Source organism: Cibotium barometz, chromosome 48 (genome assembly GCF_041138505.1).
Source record: "Cibotium barometz isolate CiBa-2024 chromosome 48, ASM4113850v1, whole genome shotgun sequence".
Taxonomy (NCBI): domain Eukaryota; kingdom Viridiplantae; phylum Streptophyta; class Polypodiopsida; order Cyatheales; family Cibotiaceae; genus Cibotium; species Cibotium barometz.
The window spans coordinates 3,490,490-3,507,314 of NC_141093.1; the positions used below are offsets into that span (position 1 = coordinate 3,490,490).

Genomic DNA, 16,825 nt, shown 5'->3' on the forward strand with positions numbered 1-16,825 from the left:
GCATTATGTAAATTAAATAAACAACTCGAATGAAACACCCCAAGTAAGAATCCACTTACATATGTTTGTAACCGAGAACAAACAAGGGAAACAAATAGGGATTCGGCTAGTACTGGCCACCTAATCATAGGCTCCAAATCAAATACAGCAATAAGCCACCCACAAAGCTAGGCAACGACACAACTGTAGCAAGCCTGCACCCACAAGGCATAGCAACGACACAACTGTGGCCCACAAGGCATACACGTCCCATACCACACACCCCAAACCTCCCTGGCATGGCTAACTAGTGGACCATAAGTCATAAAGTTCCATATGAATTTTATTTAGGTTTCATGGGAGAAGCCAAACGAACAAATTAAACTCTCAAGGAGGCTATGGCGGATTCAGGGCGCGAGGAGGAGGAAAGCCACGGCAGAAGGCATGGCCGCAAGCGGGGGTTCGGTCACGATGGTGCTACGCCACCGCCGGAAATTCGGCGGGAACGCCATCGGTCTCCGACTGAAAGGCGAGGCGAGCGTTCTTGCGGAAGAAGCCAAGACAGCGATGACAGGGGAAGACATGGCCGCGACCGCAGTGGGGATGTGAAGCGGCAGGGTTACTCCGACAGCGACGATGAGCCTCGAAGGGATTCTCACGGAACCGATCGTTCTGGTAGAAGAAAGGATTTGCAGCAGGACTCTCCGATCAGAAGGCACGACGGGAGGGGGAGAGAGGAGGAGAGATACGCCCGGAAAAAGCAGGACGGAGATCATAGACTTCACGAAGACGGAAGAAGAGATCGGCGGCAGGAATCTCCGACCAGAAGAAGCAGTTTCCACGACAGGAGGGGAAGAGAGGAGGAGAGGTATGCCCGGAAACGACAGGATGGGCCGGAGTTTTCGGGTGACAGAGCAAATGGGCGGCGATCTATGAACGCAGATGGTAGCCATGACCGTCGGAGGGACATGGACGAAGATGTCGGGAGGGATCGTTTTGCTGGCCGATACAGAAATGCTGAACGGAATGACGAGGAACTGCCGGACCTTTACTCCGTCCACCGAGCGAAAGTGCAGTCTGTACGGTCATTTGGTGTCTTCGTCCGCCTAGAGGGCTTCTTTAAGCAGGGCCTCGTTCATCTGTCACAGCTCAGTGACCACGAGGTTTTTCTCTTGTTTTTTAGAGCTCTTAATACTCTGATCGATAGTGCTTTTGCAATGAGCAGTTGCAGATTATTGTGCCATACACGTGATTTATTTGCCCATGAGCAGTGGCAAATTGCCACACTACCAATAAGATTCTCAAGTTTCTGACACTGTCAGGTGACGGACAGGGAGGATCCCGACGAGATGAAGGTACAGGCCATTGCAGCTGTCGCCGGAGAAGGCGACCAGGTCTGGGTGAAGGTAATATCGTTGAAAGATGAAGGTGGCAATGTGAAGATTGGATGCTCTCTGAAACTAGTGTCCCAAAGCACTGGTCAAGATCTTGATCCCAGCAATGTAAAGCTCGAGCAACAACAGCCTAAAGGGAACCGGCAAGAGCCTAAAAAGGTCAGCAGGTTTTGTTCACCTTTTTCTAATTCTCAAAGGTTGTCCATTTCTGCATTAGCTTTGTGTATTTGATAGCCCTTTCAATATGATAGTGGGGAAGCTGTTAGAAGTCATCTCCTGTCTATTTTTATACACCAGGGCCTTTGTTGTGGGTGTGCCCGCCCTTATGAGGTGTTTTCTCATTTTTCCCCACTCTCCGCATTTTTTTCCTATTTTTTCCATTTTTTCTGTGGCTTGGGAGGTAGCTCTGAGGTGGAAGGAGGACCCAGTAACTGGCCGACTGATGGCATTGGTCCACGACTCCATTACTGAGATGGCCGACTGCTGACACCTGGCCGACTGGCTGTTTTTGCTGGTTGTGGAGATTCAGCACCAGTCGGCTGCCTGTAGCATAGGTCGACTGGTCTATGGGGTCATATAAATAGGCCCCCAGTTCCCATACCATGTTGTATCACACTCCGGGATCTTCTTGTGTATATAGAGCAGAGTTACACGCCTCTATCTCTCTCTCTTGTGCTGTATTTTTTTGCATGCATTTTTTGCTCTTGTGTTCCCAGATCTGGTCATCATCTCCGCTGCGTATTCTGACATGGTATCAGAGCCTAGGCTCTAGATAGTTCTTGGGATTTGTGTGAGCAAGAGGGGGACTGTTGTGTGGCTGATTGGTGGACCGTACGGGACTGTTCGGGAAGAGGAGAAGCAAGAGGACGGCGGGCTGTTTTGCTGGACAGCCACTTGCAGGTTTTAGTTCTTCTTTGTTCCCACCCACCCACCTTTTCAGAGTACATCCCCGCAATGGCAGATCTGTTTGAGATGGCCGAGAGGCATGTGAACATCCCGACACTCCCCACGTTCCCGGTGGACCGTCAGTTGGACGGGAGCAACTACGGCATATGGAAGGTTATGATGGAATCTGTTTTGGAGTCTTACGACCTCGTTGATTTCGTCGTTGTTGGTGCGGAAGTAGAGGAAGGGGAGTTACCGTCGATCCGAAAGGACCGGGAGGCTCAAACACAGATGTGGGATCGTGTCAACGCCAGGGTCCGTTCGTTTATCTTTCTCAACTGCACACCGCAGGTAATCAATCATGTAAAGCATATGATGTTGGCCAGAGGTATATGGCAGCATTTGGCCTCTCTTTACAACAGGGTATCGCCCATGAAGAGGATTTTCTTGGAAGTACAGATGCGGGTTATGAGCCCTGCAAAGTCGTCGACGATGCGGGAGCATATTAACAAGCCGCAGGCTCTTCAGCAGGAAGTTCTTCAGGCTGGGAAGTAGATATCGTCAGAGGACATGGCCATAACGTTGCTGTCGCACTTGCTCTCTCCGTACTCGGCATTTTACTCGTCTTTGATTACCAGTGGCAGGCTCAGCACCATCACGTGGGAGGAGCTTGTGTCCATGGTCCTGGACCAGGAGGAACGATTCACGAACCCTCCTCAGGGTGGAGGTTCGGAGGCCTTAACTGGCCAACGGTTGAAAGGTCGTAACACGGGCAAAGGGAAGACTAGGGAAGGCTTCGTCGAAGAAGTCTTCTGAGAAGAAGTCCGTTACTGACCGCGAGAAACTAAAGGTAGAGAGAACCTGTAATGATTGTGGCGAGAAAGACTACTATTGGAGGTAGTGTCCCAAGCAGAAGACCGAGAAGGGTGAAGATTCCTCAGCAGCAATCATGAAGACTTTGGCTTTTGTGCACCTAGAGGTGGTGGACACCGCTGTTTTATTTTCTTCAGGCAGGGAGGAGATTGGAGGACTCTCCGCAACGGATACTCGGGAGTGGATTCTAGATAGTGGTGCTTCCAAGTACATGACTTCTTCCCGTTCCGGTTTATAGGATCTCTGTAGGCTTTCTGGTCACATTCTTATTGGGGATACATCCACTATCCGAGTTCACAGTGAGGGCAGGATGGAGATAGTTCCCGATGGCAGAGGGGGGAAGCATTCCTCCCAGGTGTTGTATGTTCCGTCACTTGGTTTAAGCAACAGGCCAGGTGGTTTGGGAAGGCGGAGTGGAGAATGGTACAAGCTTTCAGCACTCTCTCTCCCAGGTCCTTAGGTTTGTGATGAGTGGCAGTCTGGTAATGGCCACTTAAGTGTGGATATGCTGCAAGTACAGGCTTTTCGCGACCAGATGGTGGATAGCTTGCCAGTAGATGGCAGCAGTTGGCAGGAACTCTCCAGTACTGATGTTGGTAGTTCTTGTGTTCGTTAGTCAGAGGAAACTGAACATGTCACTTATGCTCTGATGTCTCATAGTATTCGGGACAAAGAACCTCCAGTAGATGAGAATGTTCTTTCCACGGGGACCTTTCGGAAAGCCAGGCAGGTGGCAGTTGATTACTTGCAGAAGGAGGTGCATACTCCAGGCTTTGTGGTTCCGGATTCAGAGGGGGTGGTTGACAGGTTTCAAAAGGCCTTGCGTGGTCTTCATCAGGTTTCCGGGACTTGGTTTTGCACCGTAACAGGTGTTGATCCTTGTGAGCAGTGTGATGCCTCTTTGACTCAGAAGCAAAATGGTTCATTGATCTGGTTGATAGACACCAGATTGGACGGGAGCTTCCTGATGAGGCAGTTGAGCTCATGGTTGCTGATGTCTCTTTGGGAGGCAGGATTTTGTTTCCTGTGGTTTCTGCGGCATGCGAAGGATCATGGACTCTTTTACACAGGAGGGGGATTGTTGGATGGAGTCCGACTCCACGGTTGGAGTGACTTAGTTTGGGGAGGAGATCCAGACACGAGGAGATCTACTTCAGGCCCCAGAGCAGTTTTTTGGAGCAGTAAGAGACAGTCATCTTTTGCCTTGTCGATGACAGAGGCAGAGTACCGGGCTGCTTGTGAGGTGGTGAGGATGCAAAGGTTGCATTGCAGGTTTGGGATTCCACTGGAGGAACCCATGGTCATCCAGAGGCACTTTGTTCGTGAACAGATCGTTGTTGATGACATCTTGCTAGTTCTGTTCGACGGAGGACAGTACGGTGGACCTCTTCACGAAGTCGCTCTCTCAGGATTTGCTCAGGTGGCACCCCAGCTCCCTGTGGTTGGTTTCACAGCCAGGAGCTGAGAGGGGGTGTTAGAAGTCATCTCCTATCTATTTTTATACACCAGGGTCTCCTATCTATTTTTATACACCAGGGCCGTTGTTGTGGGTGTGCCCGCCCTTATGAGGTGTTTTCTCATTTTTCCCCACTCTGCATTTTTTCCCTATTTTTCCCATTTTTTCTGTGGCTTGGGAGGCAGCCCTGAGGTGGCAGGAGGACCCAGTAGCTGGCCGACTGATGGCACTGGTCCACGACTCCATTACTGAGATGGCCGACTGGCTGTTTTTGCTGGTCGTGGAGATTCAGCACCAGTCGGCTGCCTGTAGCACAGGCCGACTGGTCTATGGGGCCATATAAATAGGCCCCCAGCCCCTATACCATGTTGTATCACACTCCGGGATTTTCTTGTGTATATAGAGCAGAGTTACACGCCTCTATCTCTCTCTCTCTTGTGCTGTATTTTTCTGCATGCGTTTTTTGCTCTCGTGCTCCCAGATCTGGTCATCATCTCCGCTGCGTATTCTGAGAGAAGCAATAGTTCCCATCCATGCTCATGAAACCCCTTCCGATTCAGGTCTCCTGACAACTTGCACAGGTGGCGGTGTGTAAGGCCCATGAATGGGCTGCTCTATTTGCAGTTAACCATTTTTTGCTCTAGATAAATTTGTTGCTCTCAAATTTACCAGGTTTCTTTTGAGGCAGTTTGTCATGTCAGATTATTCTCTCTTTTACTTCAGTATTTGTGCCTAATCAGGTTACTCTAGATGCAATTTACAATGTCATGTGCTCTCGCTGTGGAGGTCATGGCCATTTGAAGACGGAATGTTATGCTACAGCTAACAAGTCTTATGAACTCCTTCCTGAGGAAGATGATGAGTTGACAGAACATCCCACACAACCCTTGCAAGACAAAATGCTCTCTAGAGATGCTGCTCACATGCCTGGATTTGGAAGAGGGCGAGCCATGGTTTTGCCGGCATGGATGACACATGGAACTGGAGCCAGTATTCCCCAGCAACTTGAGCGTGAACCCAAGAAGAAGAAGAAAGAATTGGAACTGCCTGATAGTGTTAAAACAGTTGAAGAAGCGCTAGCCCTGATAGCACAAGTGAAGAAAGAAAAAAAGGATAAGCGACACCGAAAGAAGGAGCATAGGAAACACAAGAAAGAAGAGAGATCAAAAAAAGCCAGCAAAAAGGAGAGTGTGAGTAGAAAAGGTAAGGGGTGAGCAAGCGGGAGGATAAGGTGAGCTCAGTTGTGATTTTTGGGAACTTAAGTGGGAGCTAGATAAGGTGAGCTGATCTATGAATGTAAGCATGTATATCTGAATTTTTTATAAAGTCTCTCGAGGGGTCACAATGTTGAAACTTTTCCATCTGACTTTTAGTCTTTGCCTCCTATGGATAGTTCTTGGTTGTGTTGTTTTTGAACTAGGAAACCCTGTCTACTGACTGAAATCAGTTAAGGCATGATACTGGAAGTACACTCTAATAGAACACAAAATACAGGATAATGGTGGCAAAGTGGCCTTCATATTCTCGGGCATGTAGATAAGAGGGCTTTCCTTTTAACATCACCAACCATTAGACTGAGTTGAAGCATTGTTTATTACATGTCTATGCCAATTATGACAATTTCTTTTAGTACATGCCCACATGAGTATAAAAGCCAATGTTGTGCAGCTGCTTTTGTGTTTATGTAGAGGGATGGCAAGGAAACTCTTCAACTTACTTAATTTTTGTTGCCATTTTAAATGCTAACCCCAATGAACTCTTTGGAATCTGTTTGATCAAGGCAATTACACTTTGTGCATCCTCATTGCTCTTGACCATAGTTTGCTTCTCATCATTTAATGGTCTATCACTTCTAACACTCTCAAAATTGAATATCAAGATGTAACACACCATTTATTTTCCCCTTCACAACAAGAATCTCAAAAGATAAATCATCAAACACCACGACTCCATACAATTTGATGCAACCTAATAGAGCATACCTTCTCTTTAATGACTTACTAAGATGAGTTGTACTCACCTCTTGTAACCCCATTTGTTGTTTCTAATTGAGTTATCACGGATCCTCAATAAATAAGTATGCTAACTTGATTGTGGTAGAAAAAATGTGCGTGGTAGACAATATTTTGGAGCATTAAAGAATTTGAATTAACAATGTTATGGATAACATTACACTAAAAAATATTTTTGTAATCAAATCAATCGTAATCAAAGGCCATCTTACGTTCATAATGTTATTCTTGTTTTCTTATTTATCTCTAAATTTGTGCTTGATCTATTAATAAATGCACCTTGGCAATATCAATCTCTAATCATGAATTTATGAGGCACTAATTATCATGTTCAAATACCAATCTATATACCTTTGAGAATTTTTTGCAACTATTTTTTTCTAGTGAGAAAACACTCAAATGTTTTGCAAAGGGGGTTTCACCAACTATGCAAAATGTTTCAAGTATCTACCAGCTATCTTTAAGATTTTTTGTAACTATTTTTTCTAGTGAGCACCTTTTTTTTTGCATAGGGGGTTTTAGCAATGAAACCCCTCAAGCAAAAAGTTTTTGGTATGTGTTTAGAAGATAAATACCAACCAATTAACAATAGGCAATGAAACATTCATTGAAATGCACACACAATCTTGTTGTTTTTTTTGTAAAGTAATCCACTCAAAAAATTGAAATTAATTTGCTTTGATTGAGAGAGAGAGAGAGAGAGAGAGAGAAAACACATAACAAATGAGGAATACAGAGGCTTCATTTAAGCCAAACATCACAAGAGAAAAAATCAAAGTATCTAAAAAATAGTGTCAAAAAATTTGTACAAGGTGTCACCACCACTAAAAGCCCTTGTGCTTTTTTTAAAACAATCTTTCCTTTACATGATTGTGAACCGATGCTCTCACCTGCTCTTGCCCTTACATGATTACATGATTGCTGTGTTTGGGAAAGAGATATGAGGACCTTCAAGTTACATTTAATCTCCATCACTCATAGAACATCAAGATTTCATTTAATGGCCATCACTCAATGGACATAACTTTTATATCTAATCATGATATAATATCCAAGACTTAAAGTGCTTTCATATCAAATCCAATGGCCCTTTTAAATAACATGTTAAGGAACATGTGTTCTTTAATAAAGATAATTGAGAAAAAGTATGATCCTTTAAAATGCCCTTTTCCTCCTCTCTCTTGGGTTAGTAACTTAGCCATGGATGCCTTTACCATACCATCTTTGAATGGCCCCTTTATACACACAATACTACAATACCCACATACACAAATAATTACACTTATATAATTACAATTAAACACACATACTTTTATACTTTTAGAATGTTAAAAGTTCTAACCCACACACAGACATAATTAGTAACATATATCCCCTCTAGCTCAAAATGTTTCCCTTTCTTCTTCTTATATCATAATTTCCATTTTTTGTGTAACGTTATCCTATATTCTTTGTACTTAAATTAGAAAATTATTATTTCTCTTTCTATTTTTTATGTTACATTATGTACACACACATACTAACTAGGTCTATTTACCATGCTTGCCATTATTAATCATATTCCCATCCTCTCTCTTACCAAAAATGTTGCTAACCAAAAAAGTAAACAGAGATTTCATTAGGGGTGTCGTGGGCAAAACCTCTTATGTTTTTTTTCCCCTCTTATCAAAAGTCTTATTTTTCTCTTGGCTCCTCTCTGGTTGCTCCTCACAAGCAGAGGCCTCTCGACTTACCCATCACTCACTGGCTTAGTAGGCTTTTACATGCTTCAACAGGCAAGCAAGCATCTACACATTTGCAGAGGCACTCCAACACACAAGCATGCTTCTAAGGCATGCAATCGTAACTATAGAGTGTCCACCATACCTACCTTGAAAGAGCACGATTTGTAATCGTATGCGATATGCATTGTAGGTTCGAATCCCACCTCTTTCTTCGTTAGGCTACCCCTTATTACCCTTAATTGGTCCATCTAACCCAACCTCGTATCCTTACATGAAAATCTGGCTGAAGGCAAGGTTAGGTTTTGATACCAACTTTTTAGAGCTCTTATGCCAATGGGCTAAGGTTTCCCACATCCACCACCAAGTTCGTGTTGTTTTTAGAACAAAAAAAAACTATACTTAAGCAAGCAAGGTATACTTCTTCATCTTATATACACATATCCTATCCTTTCCCAAATTTCTTGTTTACTAACACTCCTTGTCTAGTTGTTCACCCATCTTAAAGTCTTGTGCTAGTTATTTAACCACCTTGAACCAAGTACTATACTCCTTCTCTAGTTGTTTAACCATCTCAAAGTCCTATGCTAATTATTTAACCACTGGTCTAAAACTCTATCTATAGTTGTTTGTGGCAACCACCTTAAACTCCTTTTATAGTCATTTGACAACTACCTTAAATTTCTTTGGTAATCTCCTAGTTTGATGTGAGGGGAGGCATGAGTTCTCTCAAGTTTATTTTAGGTTTGAACCTTTATTAGCACAAATGTTCATTTTTTTGTATAAAATATCAAAGTGGAAAAGGGTAGAAGAAGATTCTAGTTTTAGGTTAAAGCTATCGATGAAGACACATTTATCAAACTCAATGCACGAGAAGACACATTTATCCAACTGAATACACAAGAAGAGAAATAAGTTTGAAGAAGGCATATAGACCTCTTTTAGAGCATCACCTCTATCAAATAAATAATAATAAAAGTAACACCCCTCCAACCAACACCGAACGACGAGGGCCATTCCGGTAGTAGCTATCGAAATGGCCCTGGTCTCTTTGTGTCAAATATAGATTTTTGAAGAGACCAAATTAATTACAATACTTCCATTAGAATCAAAGACTTACAAAGTAAGTAAACAATGAAGATATAAAAATGACTTCTCTATTTGACATCTATCCTAAGCCACAATTGCCACACGAATTCTCTTGGCCAACTACATGTCTTTGTATTTTACCGTATGGGCATGGATGGTGGAGAGAGAGAGAGAGAGAGAGAGAGAGAGAGAGAGAGAGAGAGGATAGATACACACACACACACACACCCTAGAATCAAATTTTTCTCTCACTCTCACTCATACACAAGCATGGGCTACGATATCTCCATCTCCATTCTCATTCACACAAACCCATTAATAGATACAAGCGATAATGGTCACACCAAGCTAATACTAGATAAGGTGTCCACACTTGGCCACTAGATACAATCATTATTCATCAAACACGCAATCTGATAATTTCTAATCACACTCTGCCATTTGTCATCATCTTGATGAACTTGCACTCTCAACACTCCCCCTCAAGTTTATCATATTCATCTCATGTAGTCTAAGCCTATCTCTGAAGTACTCATACTTCTCCTTCCCAAGAGATTTTGTGAAGTTGTCAAAAACCTGTTCTTTAGTCTGCACATAAGATAAATCAACCTTTCCATCAACACTCTCTCTAATGAAATGACAGTGAACCTTTATGTGTCCTTGCATTATATACCGAATTACTGGCCAACTACTTATGTTGTCACAATGTATGACAACTCCTCCATCATGATAAGGTACCAAATCATCAAGTGCTTTCCTTAGCTAAACTACTTCACATGTAGCCATAGTTGCTCCTCTACACTCTGCCTTCATGCTAGATGATGCAACTGTGGGTTGCTTCTTACTGATCCAACTCACTATAGCACTTCCCATGCTAAAAGCATACCCACTACTGGTCATCTTGTCATAAGCACTTCTTGCACAATTTGCATTTATGTAACCACGCATCATCACATCCATTCCATGCTCATAAAATAAACCATAATATAGGTAATGGTCTTCACATATCTCATAGAACAACATCCAAGTGTGGCTTTCTGGGACTCTGCATAAGTGGCTAACTAGTCCCACTGTATATTAACACCATCCAACCCATCACGAAAATCTGCCCTTAGCTTTAAGTTTATATCTAATGGTGTCATCATAGGTTTGCATCTAGTCATGCATTTACACCACCAATCATATACTTTTTGATGTCCTAATAACCTCAATGCTAAGAATGAATCTCAATTCTCCTAAGTCTTTCATGTCCAATTGGCTGCTCAATGATACCTTCTTATGAGCTACATCATTTCCACAATCACTTGTGACTATCAAGTCATCCATATAAATCACAATCACCACTAAACCATTCTGTGTCTTCTTCACATATAGTGAAGGATCTAAGTTCCCAACATGAAAACCAATGCTAATGAGATACCTGCTAATCTTGTCACTCTATGCATGTGGTGTTTGCTTCAACCCATATAATTCTTTCTTCAATCTACATACGTGTGATAAAAGTTGTGTGTACATAACCCTGTGTCTGCTCCATAAACACCTCTTCTTGCAACTTTGCATTCAATCTTTATATAATGCTTTCTTTAATCTAGATACATGTGTGGAAAAAATTGGGTGTACATAACCCTCTGGCTACTCCATAAACACCTCTTTTTACAACTCTCCATTCAAGAAAGCATTATCAACATCCATTTGATGCAATTCCCAACCTTTAGATGTAGTCAATGAAATCACAATTCTTATGGTAGCCATTTTATAGCGAGTGGGCTCTCATCATAATCAAGACCATGAGTTTATGTATAACCCTTGGCGATGACTAGCCTTGCTTTACATCTTTCCATAGTTCCATCCAGCTTACATTTGACCTTATAAACCCATTTGCAACCAATCACATTCTTTCCATTTGATAACTCAACCAAATCCCATGTGTCATTATGTACCAATGCATCCATCTCTTCATCCATAGCTTTGTCATGAGCTGCTTTGTCAATAACCTCATCAAAGCATGTAGGCTTCACATACTTCACGATAAATGTCATATATGCATAATGCATAGCATGCCCTCTATATGTCAATCTCTGAACTGGATGTCTCACCCTCTATATGTTAATCTCCGAAGTGGATATCTCACCCTTTTTGACCTCCTCAATGGCTATGGGTCACTACAAGCTCCATGAGCTCTAGCATGTGATGGTACATGCTTGTCATGTTTTACACTTGGAGTCCTCACCACCACTGGAATTTCCAATTCATCATCAAGACTCTCCGAACTAGATGAGTCATAACTTGCATTCCCAATGCCAATTCCTTTGTCCTTCTTCTTGCCTTTATCCAATATATGGAAATCATCATGACTGTAATGTAAAGCTTGCTTCCATTGATGGATTCAGTTTGTGTAGAATCCCATATGCCTCTATGTACAACCTCCAATGGTGTTCTACTCATTCGACCTTCTTTGGGAAATGACAACCTAGCTTGCTTCCCAAATTGACATGCTTCACATAGACATGTACTCCCATCATACTTGAACCTTGTTAAAGCACGAACAATGCCCTTTGTTTGCATAGCTTTCAGCTTTTGAATGTTCACATGTCCAATTCTTTTATGCCACATATCAATGTCCTACACAGTTGCTTCTTGTTCACCATGCCATGTAGTCCAAAAGTATGTAGTCCGTGCTTGAGAATGTGACTTCTCCGTGCCTTGGGTATTTCAAACAACTAGGGGTACCATTTCCTTCACAAAATATGGTCTATGTGTAAATAAAGTGTGCTTCACAAACATAAAGAATTCACATAAGTAATACATCTTAGATTTCTATCAAATTTAATATTTAATCATAGAAACTTACCAAATAAAATGTTGTCCTTTGCTCCCCAGGCCTCCACAATTGTTTTCATGAGGATATTGATGGGCCTCTTTGTAATCTTTGGCATAGTCGCATTCTTCTCTAGATGATATTAGGAGTTTAATGAATTTATCCAACTCTAACCACTTTTTGAGTCTTAGATTGGCCATTTTTGGATTGCTTGATTGGTTGTGTGCTCACATAGAGCTTTTCAACATTCCCACATATGTGTCACTTGTTTATTATCCTCCACCGATATTTCTGACATTACATCACTTGTGTTGCTTAACTTTTTAGCATCCCTCTTAATCTTAACATTATGTCCATGGAAACCCATGTTGGAAAGAAAAATTTCACATTGTTCAATGCATGCATCTAAAATCTTTGGTGGTATAATAGAGTAAGAATAATCAAGATGAAGTCATAGTAGTTTATTGAGTATCCTTACCTCTACATGCAATGTAAATATATGCACCCTCTCTAAACTTATAATAAGTATTATTGGATAACAAGCAGGGTATAAGTTGTAGTTGTGCATGATGAACTTCCTCAATAGTGGACAATGAGATAGTAGATCCACTTGATTTATTGGCACATTTACTTTTGAGAAGAAGGCTTTTTCTTCTTCTTAGATAGACCTACTTCTTGAACATTACCTTCTTTAAAGGTCACCTTTCTTCGTCCTTTATCCGCATAAGTTTTAGCGCGATCCTGATCGCTACAGATGCTCTCACGTGCGGCTCTGAGCATATCATTCATATCTTCAAGGAAATCCTTGACAGATTAAATCTTCCCTTTTCTAGGCCTACAGCCATTGGAGATCTCGGCTGGAATCCATACATTAACATGAATGGTGTAAATCTAATCGTCGCTGAGTGTTTGGAGCTGTTATAGGCAAACTCCAATAAGGGCAAGCACTCTTCCCAATTAGATTGCTTCTTAGTAACATAAGAACGCAACATATCCTCTAGAATTTGGTTAACTCTTTCAGTTTGACCATCAGACTCCGGATGATCTGCCGTACTCATACTCAGAGTAGTATCCAACTTTTTGAAGACTTCCCTCCAAAAATGACTGTTGAACTTTCAGTTTTCTTCGTGGTAATAAACTTTACCATTTTAGTTAACCTGTCCACTACCACCCACACCGAATCATTCCCTCGACTCGTCTTGGGTAAACCGGTAATGAAGTCCATAGAAATGCTTTCCCATTTCCCTTGAGGAATCTCCAGTAGATGGAGTAGTCCTCCAACCTTAAGACGTTCATGTTTTTTGACCTGGCACTTACTGCATTTCAGCACATAAGTCTGGACGTCCTTAAACAAACTAGGCCAATAAAACTGTCTTTTTACTAGTGCATAGGTCTTCTGAATCCCAGGATGACCCGCACTTGGACTATCATGACTTTCTTTAAGAATTTGGGCCCGAAAGTCACCAATAGTTTGTACACATACTCTACCCTTGTAAAGTAAGTACCCGTTCGTCAATGGAGTAATTAGCATATTTCTCCCACGTGTTCGGTCGAGCTCGACCGCCGCTACGGGCAATCTGACGTGCCATTACAGGCTAGTAGCGCCAGTTCTTAGACTATGCTACTAGATATTTGTAGACTACGCTACCATGTTGCATCACCAACTTGTTAAAACTTCTCCTTGGAAAGCTCTACGGCCATAGGAGAAATAAACTAGAGCCAATCTAATCATGCATCACAAGGATTAGTTCCAAAGCTGAGAGATACTTTCTCTCTTAGAGTAACATCTTTGCACAAGCATATGCTTTAGAATCTTGTTAAGTTTCTAACTACCATCAATCTACGGATGGTTAAACTCCACTCTAACTCAGAGTAAATGTAAGTTTTGAAAATTTTCCTTCAAATATAACAATCAAACTTCCTATCTCTTATGCCATACTATATCTGCGGGCAGACCATATAGTATGTGGAGATGTTTGATAAAGATTCTTGCACCACTACGGGTGTCTGGAGTTACATCCAATCACTTACAACTCTTTGTTGCTATTACCAGACACATCCCTTCAAGTATTGTCTGGACTCACATAACTATTCGAGTTTATGTGATATTTGAGGATATCTCTCCTTTCCCTCAAGAAAGGTTTTTGTCCTCAAAAACTCTACTCTCAAGTGGACTACGCGCTAGTGTCATAGGTCCAAGAACAAATCTAGACCGTGTTTAATATCATATGTTATATTCTTGAGTCCTTCCAAGAAACTTTTAAACATCTTGCAACAAAGATGTGGTATAGTGTCTACGCACATATGGTGGTACTATTGATAAACTGCTTTGCAACAGATCAGTGGTTTCACACTTGTAACAAAGTGCTTCATTGTTGCATATTATTACCCTTCATAAGCGGTTACACGCTTATGAATCATTTGGGTGGGTTGTACCATCTATCAAGAAAAATTCCAAACTATTAATAACCACATTATCAATCCACAGATAATGACTGAGCTGTGAAGCCATAGGTTGCTAGATAATTGATGGTAATTACACAAGCCCAATGTCTCATTACATCATACATTCAATATAAATGCAAACATCACAGTACTTCGTGATGATGAACTTAGGAATTTCATCCTATCCCTGTTTGGTGTTGGTATGAAGTATAACTATGAGAACATTATTTGCTGCCTCCTCATTATAGCGGCAAAGCTATTTACCCATCAGGTGGCAATTTATCAAGCTATAACCGATGACAAGCAAATAAACGAGTACTCTTGTAAGAACTTCATAACCATATCTCACACACCAAACTAATAATTATTACGGATTAAATGCCAGGGCTTGCAAAATTGAATGTTGTCTGATAGGTAGAGGGGATCATCAAACTACGGATGACCTTGACAATTCACTAGGACTAGTGATGTGTAACTTTTAAGTTACTCCACTCTCCTTGCTTATTCCATACCATCGAACAAATCGGTCCCTCGATTTGAGCAACGTCAACATATTTATGAGTACCTCGATACTCATGGATTGTGGTTCGGTAATTTAAAATGTTGATCTAGAGTATCTTTCACTCGAGGATCTTAATTTTATTAGCAGCTATGTATTAGTAGTGAGTAACTACGTACCCACTATCATCACACTAGTAGCTCCATACTAGTCTGTGAGTAACTCCATACCCAATGGCGTACCTCCCCCGAGTGGGAGTACCATATACAACCATCTATAACAAGATGCTTAAGTCACTTGCTGCTAAGAAGTGACTACACAAATTGACCCCTCCATTGCACATTGCAGTACAATCTCTGGTATTACAACATGAATTTTTGGACGTCCTTATCATAGAGGTCAACTTAAAAACTAGTGCATAGGTCTTGTGGAGTCTCGGCTGACCTAACCACACCACTGGTGACTTCCTACAAAAAATGTGGCGCCGAAGTCACCACCTATGTACTTTAATTCCGTAAAGTACATGGTCTTCATCTATCATCTATGGAAAGTTGTAAAACATTCCTGCGATGGATTTTTATCACCCTAAAATTATTGTGCACTATTTTAGTGTGAAGAGCTTTTTTCCTGGGTACCATGGTTCACCCCAAGCTCATCTGTTGCTAAATTCTCCGATTTAACAAAAGATATGTCTGCCTCCGAACACTCCAGCTCAGCCCCAGACTTTGAGTTTACTTCTTAACACTCCGATTAAGTCAAAACTCACCAGATACAGTAGAATTTACCACTAAGCTCTTCGGCTTAGCCTCCTATCCTAACTCAGCCCGAGTTTATGTACACTACATATGTCGGATCCGATACTAACAACAACCAGGCTCGTCTGGAGTGAGATACTACTCACTATTGCCATGTAAAACCTTATTAAATCCTAGAAATGCTCCACTCATTCCCCAGGGGTCATACGACTTATAGGGTTTACACGCACATGAACTTGTAAGCAAAATAGCCTGTCATGCAGCAATATTACAATTGCTTATGTAGGAAAGTAATATATTTCCCAAATTCATATGGTAGCAACTAGAATGTGCTCACAATCGCACACTTATGTTGAACATAGGCAAGACTACACTTGCAAAATGCTATAGGGCGTCCCCCATGCATGAAACTGTCCAACCAAACTAGTCTTACTGCTAACCTCTAGATTTAGATCACTCCGGAACTAAATCACTCTGTTAGCACTAGTACACCATCATGGTCTTGCTATTTAGAGCTTCTCCGAACTCTGTAACTGGGTTTTATCCCAACTTATGGCTATATTTGGTAATTTTCAAAGTTCAAATTTTATCTTGCACACTTTGTCACTACAGACAAGTGTACATATAGACCTGCCAAAGAGTCAAGTTACATGCACAAGCCTTGGCATCCCATTCCACCAAGACTACAATCGATTCCGTGAGAATTTGATGTCCCATACCATCAAATTACCACCAGACCAATTGATGTGACATATAAAAAGGCTCTTTCCCCCCTCGAAAGATCACCACAAACTCTCGAGCAGTGGGATGTCGACGCATGGCAATAAAAAGAAGAGAAAACCATGCTGGTAAGTTTAAGAACAGTTCTCTTCGATCAACTTCTATAAGGGCATTGAGCA

The 16,825-nt window shown here is 41.7% G+C and overlaps 1 protein-coding gene across 1 annotated transcript; it reads left to right on the top strand.

Annotated features, from left to right (window-relative positions):
• Nucleotides 1-325: 325 nt before the first annotated feature.
• Nucleotides 326-5,945, top strand: LOC147610712 (uncharacterized). The gene is made up of 3 exons (XM_086785181.1): nucleotides 326-1,142; nucleotides 1,302-1,532; nucleotides 5,328-5,945. The coding sequence occupies exons 1-3, from the start codon at nucleotides 378-380 to the stop codon at nucleotides 5,799-5,801; spliced, it is 1,470 nt and encodes a 489-aa protein (XP_086641307.1). The 5' UTR covers nucleotides 326-377; the 3' UTR covers nucleotides 5,802-5,945.
• The last annotated feature ends 10,880 nt before the right edge of the window (nucleotides 5,946-16,825 follow it).